We start from the raw sequence: 11,139 nt of genomic DNA on the forward strand, positions 1-11,139 counted from the left end.
AAACTCTATTAACAACAAACACTGTGGAAACGACCCTGGGACCATAGCACACACTGTCATGGTCCGCGGCCCGGCGTCCGGGGTGCTGCTGGGATGTCCACGCCCACGAGCGTGGCTGCTAACCCCACACCTGCATCCCATCCCAGGCGATCACCAGGTGGACTATTTAATCCTGCCCTACCTGCTGCTCCACGCCAGTCCGTAGTCGCCTCTCAGCGATCACAACTCGGCGTGTTTTTTTCGAGCCACCTGCCTGTCCACCTGTGATTTGGTTCACATTCAGCTTCGCCGTCTCGACCCCTTTTGGAGCTCCACCCCCCTCTGGTTCACTCGGCCCGGCTATCACCGTGAGACGCACACTCCACCTTCCCTCGTATGCTGCCTTTTTTCCGCACCCCAGTAATCTGTCTCTCTTTTTGTTTTACAGCCTCTCACAGCCCCGCTCTCGGCGTTCCCTGTGCGGTCCCTCGGTTTCGTCTGGTTTCATCCGTTGTTTTTCTGGCTACCCTCACGGGACACCTTTAGTTGCAATAAAAATTACTTTCTTTATTCGCTCCTACCCTAGTGTGTGTGTTCTGCTACTGGGTCCTGCCTGCGCTCGGAACTTCGGTTCATGACACACACACAGTTTGTGTGTTTGCTAATGTTTGTTGGGTTGATAGAAACGTTGCATTTTAAGTTGCCTGCATTTTTAACATCCTTTAACTTTAACATCCCTTTATGTTCGCTACTCTTTTTTAGCTCAAATACAAATTTTATTTGTCACATACACAATCATACACAGTATGACATGCAGTGAAATGCGTATTGCTGTGCAATTTCCGAAAAGACACGAGAATGAAACTAAAATTAAATATCAAGTATAAATTTAAGTTAAAAACCACAAGTGTGCAAATCAGCAGTGTGCAAACCGAAACCGCAACGAACAAGTTTAACCCCTATTGGACACGATTGTGCCTCTTTAATCTCGTTTTATGCGACATCCCCTGGTGATTAATAAACGAACAGGACTGCGTATCATGTGTTACTGTTTAGGCTTAAATCGGCTCGCAGTGACGTGAAATATTCCCAAATACGCACTAAACCTTTCTCTCCATCGTTTCGCCACTTCTTCCAAACTAAACTTTTTCCTACTTTTTTTTACGTAAGAAATTTGATTGGGCAATCCAGTGTCAGTAATGAAAATGAAGAAACGGGCTGCTGCCTTTGCTTCCTGGTCGGTCCATAAGCCCGAAAGTGTGCCTGTCCACCAGGAAAATGCCCGGTTAACCAGATTACCAGTCCAGCCCTGCCTCGGGCCGAGCATGGTTAAAATGTAGACTGAGAGTGTCGCCTTTCGGCTCAACTCTCGCTCCATCACGACAGACCGCTACTGATCGAGGTGGTTACTTTCAACCTAAGCACAAAACTTAAACACAGTTCATACTGTTATCTATTGTGTTGTCATTACAGTACTGTTTTAGCTGCTTCTACTCAGTTGTTTGTCTCTGCAAATCTCTGACACCATCTCCGACTCTTTCGGGAGGATTTTCAAATCTTTCCAGCTGGAACCACCCACTTCACTGGAATCCTAGAAAGAAGTACAGCAGTCTTACTAACATACAAAAACATGATCAGGATAAGATGGTGGATACAAAAAATCCTTCACTGGAAATGGGACAGGGCCGTTTCTAACTTTTTTGAGGCCCTATACAAGATTCTGTTTGGCAGACTCTATTTTATAACATTAAACAGGGGGGTTACAACTCTTAAAGACATTGCTGTGGTGGTTGCTGTGGATGTTTTGGGTGAACTTGGCGTGTACATTTCCTGTTTTAAGCTGTCTGCCAAAGGGGGGCTGCATTTCATTTCAGAGTGCCAACAGTCTGCTATAACTTGAATTCAAACCCTATTTTATACTTTCAGAAAAGGCCTGTTATTGACGTTTATAACACACACACACACACACACACACACACACACACACACACACACACACACACACACACACATATAATTACACCCTGTTGAAACTTTATCTCACCATGACAATGTAACTTCACTAAAACCTTTAAAAGAGGTATAAAAGAGAAAAATGGTGAAACTAATATGTGATATAGACTCATTACATGCAAAGCGAGGTATTTCACGTCTTTATTTGTTACAATTTCGATGATTACAGCTTACAGCTTATAAAAACCCCAAATTCAAAATCGCAGAAAATTAGAATATTACATGAAATCAACACTTCAAAGACCAAGGAACTGGTTGTGAACTTCGGGAGGTCCAGACCATGTCCACTGCCGGTTCAGATAGAGGGAGAGGAGGTGGAGGTGGTCAGCACATACAAGTACCTTGGGCTGTCGGTGGACAACAAATTGGACTGGTCATGCAACACGCAGCACCTGTATAAAAAGGCCAAAGCAAACTGTATTTCCTCAGGAGGCTGGCTCTGCGGTTGGCATGAAGCTGGACACTCTGGTGACAGTGACAGAGAAGAGGACATTAAAGAAGCTGTTGGACATTATGGACAATGCTGGGCATCATCTGCACACGGTCATAAACAACCAGAGGAGTCTGTTTAGTGACAGGTTACTTCTCCCAAAGTCAAGGACCAACAGACTTAAAAACTCCTTTGTCCCACACGCCATTAAACTGTTTAACTCCTCGCTGGAGGGGAGAGGGAGGAGAAACAGGGGGACAGTTGAAGGCGAGAACATCTAATCTGCAGTGCCCTTTTCACTGTGCAGTATTTTTCCATATTAAACGGTGCAATAGACTTAAAATAGTTGAAATGTGCAATTCCCTGTTTATTCCTATTATCCTATTTATCACTATTATATTTATATATGTCTCTGTGTTTATATATGTGTATATCTGTATATATGATATATTTCTATTTCTGCTTACATTCTTTTGCAACTTCTGTCAGTGCTGTGCTACTGGAAACAGAGGAACCCACCCAAGGGATTAATAAAGTTTTATCTAATCTAATCTAATCTAATCTAATCTCTAAATCAATAAAACAAGGATTTTAAATAGAAAAATGTCAGACCTCTGAAAAGTATAATCATACATATGTACTCAGTACTTAGTTTGGGTCCTCTTTTTAAAAAAAAAAAAAAAGGTAAATGGCCTGTATTTGTATAGCGCTTTACTAGTCCCTAAGGACCCCAAAGCGCTTTACACATCCAGTCATCCACCCATTGGTGATGGCAAGCTACATTGTAGCCACAGCTGCCCTGGGGCGCACTGACAGAGGCAAGGCTGCCGGACACTGGCGCCACCGGGCCCTCTGACCACCACCAGTAGGTAATGGGTCAAGTGTCTTGCCCAAGGATACAACAACTGAGACTGTCCAAGCCGGGGCTCGAACCGGCAACCTTCCGATTACAAGGCGAACTCCCAACTCTTGAGCCACGATCGTCCACAATTATTGCCTCAGTGCGGCGTGGTATGTATGCTATCAGCCTGTGGCATGGCTGAGGTGTTATGGAAGAAAAGGATGCATCAATAGCAGCCTTCAGCTCTTCTGCATTGTTCCGTCTCATGTCTCATCTTTCTCTTGGCAATGCCCCATAAATTCTATATGGGGTTCAGGTCAGGCAAGTTTGTTGGCCAATTGAGCACACTAATCCCTGTGTGATATCGCCGTATAACTACCTATATGATGACTTAGACTAATAATGCATGTTAGATAATAAAAGTTATGCATGAATTCAGCTAACACAATTATTTATTGCATATTTTCTTTGGATTTTCTACAATAACTTTATAAATAAATGCAAATCTCATATTGTTACAGCTTTGAAATACAGAACTTTAAAACTTTCCCTCATGAAAGGTAATAAATCAGTCATCAAGACATATTTTATATGCAGTAAAAGACTGTCAAGATAATTCTGACTATAAAGTCAATGTATTAACATTAATTTCCTTTGTCAAAACATGCTGCTGACAAAAGCTGAAAACATGACAACTCAATATAGTAAAGCTATGTGAACCCCCCCCCCCCAAACTTAAAGCAATGTGGTGAGTGACAAAAGGAATGTCATGTGACGCTATGCATGGAAGGCAGAGTTGTGGAGCCAATATTGCAGGACTCAGGTGAGTAACTAGAGTTAAACCACAGCTTTGTTGCTGGAAATCAAAGGAAAGGAAATTCAAGGAACTAGTGATGCTACGTCTGATACTGAAACCCCAAGACCTGTGTTGAGCATAGGGGGCATGTCCAAATGAAGTCCATGTCAAGGCCCTTATCAGGTTACAGAATATGGCATGACCAAACATAAATGAGGCCCCGTTTCACTGAAATGAGGGAACTCTTTATGTGATTCGATCTGTTGAAAATGCAGGAATCGATTTCTTGCTTAAACTGGATCCGAGGTGTTCCCTAACATCAGCTGTTAGGGAGCATTTTGACACAGTATCTCACAATGACAACATACATCTTTAATCAATCACAGATAGGCTTATTCAGGACATCATATGGGTATTCTGCAATTTGGTACATCTTTATGTTTATATATCGACTGGCATGTAGCCCATATGTAATATCACAGCAGGGCTGCTGTACATTGAATAACCAGCAGGTGTCAGTACTTCCAAATGAGCTGTTGAATGGGTCTTCATGTGATCTGGATTTTGGCAAAGCAAAAAGGCAGATAACACGGCAAAAAAGGCAAACTGTCATGAGAATTGGACATATTCTTGGAAATGCTAACTAAAGAAATACACAGGAAACCACCAAACAGACAGGACAGACACCTATAGGGAGGTTGCAAAAAAGAAAGAAGGAAACTAAGGACTTAAATAATCATTAGTTAATCGGGAAGATAGAACACACCAGGCAACAAGACTAGGGCAACAGAATTGAAACACAATGCACGCAGGACAAGAGACTACCAAAAGAAGACAGGACACAAACAGAGATAGACCCAGATTCCAGATACATAAACTTAAACACAGAGGGAAGGAGTAAACACAGACATGTGAATAACAGGAAGACCAGACAACCATAGAGACAGGGCACAGAGTAGATACGGAGACATGACCAGGGCCAATGATGAAGATAACTAAATATTGCAAACTAAGGAGAGATCAGGATATAAAAAGATTATAGTTTCATGTTTAGTTTGTAGTCTGTAAACTAGACACAAACCAAAGGTAAGTCGTAAACGTACGACTGTCCCCACCACTAACTCATGACCCTACGCTGTGTTCACTGCATGATTCCATGTTTTGGCACTGATCACCACCTGCACTCATGTATATATCTTTCTACGTAGCACTTTTAATTCTTATTCTTACTTTTATTTTTTCATGTCTATTTAAGATAAGATAAGATAAGATAAGATAACCTTTATTAGTCCCACACGTGGGAAATTTGTTTTGTCACAGCAGGAAGTGGACAGTGCAAAAGTTATGAGGCAAAAATTAGGATACAATAAGAATAAATACAGTACACAACTGTACAGAATAGAATAAAATAAAATACTATATACAGTAGAATAAAATAAAATAAATATACAATAAGATAAAAATAGAATACAAATACAAATGCTATATACAACTGAGTAAAAATACAACGATGACAGAAAGGATTATTGCACTTAGTATTATTGCATATGTATGGATGTGTGTGTTTGATCAGTTAAAGTCTTTATTATGGAGTCTGACAGCAGTGGGGAGGAAAGACCTGCGAAATCTCTCCGTCCCACACCGTGGGTGCCGCAGTCTCCCACTGAAGGAGCTGCTCAGTGCTGTCACAGTCTGCTGCATGGGGTGGGAGATGTTGTCCAACAGTGATGACAGCTTAGCCACCATTCTCCTGTCACTCACCACCTCCACTGGGTCCAGAGGACATCCTAGAACAGAGCTGGCCCTTCGGATCACCCTGTTCAGTCTCTTCCTGTCCCCAGCAGAGATGCTGCCGCCCCAGCAGACCACACCATAAAAGATAGCAGAAGCCACGACAGAGTCATAGAAGGTCTTCAGGAGTGGGCCCTCCACTCCAAATGACCTGAGTCTCCGCAGCAGGTACAGCCTGCTCTGCCCTTTCCTGTAGAGGGCGTCTGAGTTATGAGTCCAGTCCAGTCTATTGTTCAGATGAACACCAAGGTACCTGTAGCTGTCCACAGCCTCAATGTCCATACCCTGGATGTTCAGTGGTTGCAGTGGAGAATGCTTGTGCCTGCGGAAGTCTACCACCAGTTCCTTGGTTTTACTGGCGTTGATCTGGAGGTAGTTCAGCTGGCACCAGTCCACAAAGTCTTGGGTCAGACCTCTGTACTCCTTGTCGTCCCCATCAGTGATGAGGCCGACTATTGCAGAGTCATCAGAGAACTTCTGCAGGAAGCACTGGGTGGAATTGTGGGAGAAGTCTGCAGTGTAGATGGTGAAGAGGAACGGAGCCAGAACCGTTCCCTGTGGGGCCCCCGTACTGCAGATGACCCTGTCCGACACACAGCCCTGAGTCCTCACATACTGTGGTCGGTCGCAATTTATGACAGCATGTTTGCACTGAAGCACCGCAGCAATTTCCTAATGTTGTAAACCTGCTCAACATTTGGCAAAAAAACCCATTCTGATTCTGATTCTGATTCTGAGACAAACAATTGTCTCTGTCTTGTGCTGTAGTGGCATCACAGGGCCTGTTTTCAGTAACCCTTCCCTCTTCACAACTGAGTATCTTCTTTTCAATCTCATGTGCTGATCAAAATCTCCACATTAAAATTAGTTATTACTGTTCGTCTTAAAATATGACAGATCGCATTTTGATTCTCTTTAAAAGCTTTAAATAGCTCTACAATTAGAATTAAAATCCATCTTTAACTTTAGAGCGTCTTTGTTTCCCAACATTTTCCATAATTTTCCCCTTAATTATATTCAATAACGAAATGGAGTGTGAATGTGTGTGAATGCTAGACAGAAAGCACTTAGAAGAAGGTGCTTGCGCGAATGGGTGTGAATGGGTGTTCAAGTCATGTTGTATAAAGTACTTTGAGTGATCCGGGAGAGTAAATTAAATTAAAATTTTACTGAATACTGAAGGTCTTTATGGTTCAAACAATGAATTCAGTCTCAAGACAAATGAAGATTTATTCTTGAAAAATAGGCTTACAGTATTGATACATCTGTTTAGAAAACAGGAAGTGGTGGGCTTACATTGCTACATGCTCAGTTAACATTTCTGGCATAAATCATCTATCATATGATAGTGCATCCTTTCAAGCATGAATACAAAGAGAAAGGATCATACTAGTTAATAAAAAAGGGTAGAAGCTATCTGTTGAAGAAAAAGCTTTTTTATATTACATTTTTGTGGGTTTTTTTTAAACACTTTTCTAACATATTTTCCTGAAGCTGATATGCAAATATAAAGCAGAATGTAACCATTTGAATTTGGTCCCCTTCTTGATTTCATTTCATTGTCTGAAAAATAAGAAAATACAGGTTTGAAGTATATACGTACGATTTTAAGTTCAAGCAAACGAACAAGATACAGACACAGAAGGGAACAGGACTATTCTGTTTCTGTCCTTTGATCCAGTAGGCTGGAAGCCTTCAAAGATGTGAGGAATAACAAAGCACGAGACACAAGGAACTTTCAAAAGTGAAAAACAACTAAGAAGAAAAACAAAATGCATAATGTGTCTCTAACTCTACATCAACTTCTTAGACTTTGTAAAATGAAGGGGGAAGTGAAATCAACCAGTGCGAAGAGGACTCCTGCAAACCTAATTCGACTCTTATGATCAGACTATTTTACTTGTATTTAATTTTTATAATTTTAAAAAATATGATGAAATCAGGACTGTAAATAATGCTGAAAGGAGCTTTAAGTTCAAGAGAAATGAAATTCAAGAGTAATAACATAAGTAATTAAGCAATAACATAATAAATCTGTCTTAAAGAAGCATTCATTTTTCATATCTCACCTTCAGCGTCTTCCCCTGATGAAACCACAGACAAACAAGAACAGAAAATGAGATATCATTTTAAATTTAGTATCAAAAACAACAAAGAAAAACAAATCTGCCCTGTTGCTTGAAATGACTGTGAGACCATTGAGGCATATGTGCACGGAAAGTTAGTGGTGAAATAAGTGGAGAACCAAAAATCCCTTTGGCCTTTAATCAGAATGGCTTGAATGGTTTAATTTAATTAGAAACGTAATCTTGAAGATGTGTGTGGATGTACAATTCCAAAGATTTTGCAATTAAAAAAAACCCATACATGCGTATTTAATGCTCCAAACTGTAAAAACAAAAGAAAAGAAACATTGTTTTCTCACCTACGAGATAACCTGGAAAGCCTGTTCCACATGCTGTGATAAATAAAAACAATCATTATATTGTTATCATATATGATGACAGGCTCAGAAACCAACTGCATCTGATCCAAAATATTTTTCTACTTACGTTCCTTCTTGATTTTGAAGCTCTGCAATGCGGTTCCTTAAACAGAACAAAAAAACGTATATTAAAGAGCGAACTGTAGAACTGATGAGAGGAAAAATGTCTCCTCCTTGTTAACAGAAAGCTTGATTCTCTATAAAATGACTCACTTGTATTTTTTTGCCATGAAAATGCAGAAGATGCCAAAGAGCAGAGCTGTACCAATCCCCACTACAGCAGGAATGATGATGTGATTATAGCTCTCAATACCTGGAAATACACAGAATTTATGACATCATTAAGAATGCATACAGTCATTGAAAGATACTTTTAACAGTGATGTTAACATTTTCTTATTTATTCAAAGTTAAGGTGAACCAACATATTGGAAGTGAAGAACTGAAAGGATCTCACGTTTTACATTCAGTGTGAATTTTGAGGAGGATGTTTGCCCTCCATTAAATCCAGCTGTGCATGTCAGCTCTCTGTTGTCATCCTTCTCCTCAGGAATAAATGTCAGGATGGACTGTGTCTCCCAGTTGCCAGAATGAATTTGTCTATGGTACACAATGAGCCTTTCTGTCTTCCAGTTCCATGTAAGTGTAGGTACATGGGTTGGACAGGTGTGCATGACTGAACAGATGACAGTGTAGGGCTCTCCTTGAGTGGCTGCCATTGGCTGAGTCAATGTAGGCTCTGCAGGGTCAGCTGAAGATGAAAAAGGAAGACATAAAGTAAGAGGCAAAGTGATTTAACAGAAAACTGGTATAGATATTTGGAATTGGAAGGTGGAAAGTTGGTGACATACTGATCATGTTCAACTCGACGCAGTCTTCAACAAAGGAGAACATGTCCTTTGTGGGTTCATTACCTTCTTCTTTTACTAGTTCAACTCTGAAACAGAAAGGGCCATTGTCATGATTTCTAATTTGAGTTATTTCTAAGGTGCAGTTGTTCTGGCCCAGCTCTCCCAACATCTTTGTTCGGCCCTTAAAGTTGTCCTTAATCAGTGTAGCATCACTATGAAAGATGTTGTTTCCTTTAGTATCTGGTGTTTTGCCTTTATAGTGCCACATTGCTCTGAGTCTGGAGGAGGGCAGGTTTCCTCCAGTATGGGAGAATGAACATGGTACCACAACACAGGATCCAACCAGAGCGTCAATGCTTTTTACAACCGTGGCCTTCCATTCATCACTGGACACGGAATTACAGATGACTGAAAGATAATTAAGCGAATGTCACTTATAAAGGTATAGAGCACTTATAAAACAATTGTAAATAAAAAGCTGGCTCATTACCTGCAAAAATCAGACAAGTTATCATAAACTTTGCCTCTTTGTCCATGCTTCTCCTTTGTGTAACACACTGGAAAAATAAATAAACTGAACAAATTAGCAGTCAAAAATGAAGCAACTTGAAAAATATATTCATATGAAATTCAAATAATTAAGATTTTCATATGTATTACTATATATACTCTCTGTATTTTGTCACTGCCTTGCCTCTGTCATTTATATTTTGCCTGTTTTATTTTTACTTGTATGCAGCAAATCGCTCACTACCCTCAGTAGTTCCTTATCTTTGTATATTTAAAGTCTTTGCCATTTGACATCAAACTGTAAGAGGGTATCAGGGGTTCTTAGAACCTTCAGTGACTATAAAATATAAAAAAATAGACATGACCAGGTCAGAGCTTCAAATCTGGCAGTATCTCTATGCTTTGACATCATTCATTACCTTGAAATTCTTAGTAAGTTGCATAAGCTACAGTATTGCACAACAGTCTTGAGCCACTGTTCATTTCTCTATATTTTGCAAGGAAAATGAGAAATAAGTGCAGATATTTACTAAAATATTTACCAACACATGGAAATACAGCACATAAAGAAAAAACAAGTTTTTGCAATTCTAACAAACTTAAAGTTGATATTTGGTTTGAACACCCTTATTCTCCAAGACAGCCTTTACTCTTTTATGCACGCTTTCTTGTTATTTCACTAAGAAGTCTTAAGCAATAGTTCTCAAGGCTTCTTGAAGGACACTGAATGCTTTCTTTTGTTCCTTCCTCTTTCAATGCCCATTTAGCCAATGTCCAAAGAAAAACTTTGAAAGACCTTCAGAGAACTATTTTTCAAGACTTGTTATCTAATAATCATATAATCATGTAAATATCTTACCTGCTGTCTGGCTGATTTATATAAGGCTGATTTATATAAGGCTACAAAACACTTTAGCAATGTGTCTGAGTCTTTCAGATCTTTACTTTCAAATCCCCCTCAAAGGGACCACCCACTTACCTCTGACTGCAGACAGAAGCATAGCCTTCTAATTGTTTTTTTTTTAAAATAAAATATGCTTTTCTTTGTGACATGTTAGTTAGTTTCAGTTCTCCATGAACACTTTATCTCACTACAATAATCTGTACCCTTTTTTCTTCCCAGTTGAACTAACAACACGTAAGATAGTGATATCTTAATATGATTCCATATTTTTTTCAAAATATTGTTTATTTGTAAAACACCAAAACATCTGTGGAGAATAGATCAGTGTGCCATGGAGCAAAGGCTCATTTCTGAGAAGTATTACCGGAAATTAATAAGGATACCAACATATTGCACATTACATTTAATATGTAACACATGGATTTTATTTTATATTTACCTTATCTAGGTTTTACTAAACTCTAAATTAATAAATAATAATGGGTGGGACAGTTATTGGTATGCACTATACTACCACACTAGTTTCAAATCCAGTGGCT

At 39.7% G+C, this 11,139-nt stretch overlaps 1 protein-coding gene across 1 annotated transcript; it reads right to left on the reverse strand.

The window, feature by feature from the left end:
- Positions 1 to 8,271: 8,271 nt before the first annotated feature.
- LOC146622324 (myelin-associated glycoprotein-like) lies at positions 8,272 to 10,599 on the reverse strand. The gene is made up of 7 exons (XM_085365052.1): positions 10,556 to 10,599; positions 9,677 to 9,743; positions 9,187 to 9,594; positions 8,793 to 9,086; positions 8,549 to 8,648; positions 8,403 to 8,438; positions 8,272 to 8,308 (listed from the first exon to the last, which is right to left on the reverse strand). The coding sequence occupies exons 2-7, from the start codon at positions 9,720 to 9,722 to the stop codon at positions 8,272 to 8,274; spliced, it is 921 nt and encodes a 306-aa protein (XP_085221178.1). The 5' UTR covers positions 9,723 to 9,743; positions 10,556 to 10,599.
- Positions 10,600 to 11,139: the final 540 nt, after the last annotated feature.

Source organism: Diplotaxodon limnothrissa, linkage group LG11 (genome assembly GCF_057381915.1).
Source record: "Diplotaxodon limnothrissa isolate DT_005_m linkage group LG11, D_limnothrissa_male_GT1.1, whole genome shotgun sequence".
Classification (NCBI taxonomy): domain Eukaryota; kingdom Metazoa; phylum Chordata; class Actinopteri; order Cichliformes; family Cichlidae; genus Diplotaxodon; species Diplotaxodon limnothrissa.

What these genes read in the sequence shown, in the direction of transcription:
- LOC146622324 (XM_085365052.1), bottom strand. Translation starts at nt 9,722, where the DNA reads ATGGACAAAGAGGCAAAGTTTATGATAACTTGTCTGATTTTTGCAG. An exon ending in ATTCACACTGAATGTAAAAC is followed by an intron (nt 8,649 to 8,792) that starts GTGAGATCCTTT and finishes GTGTATTTCCAG; the next exon opens with GTATTGAGAGCTATAATCAC. An exon ending in CTTCAAAATCAAGAAGGAAC is followed by an intron (nt 8,309 to 8,402) that starts GTAAGTAGAAAA and finishes TATTTATCACAG; the next exon opens with CATGTGGAACAGGCTTTCCA.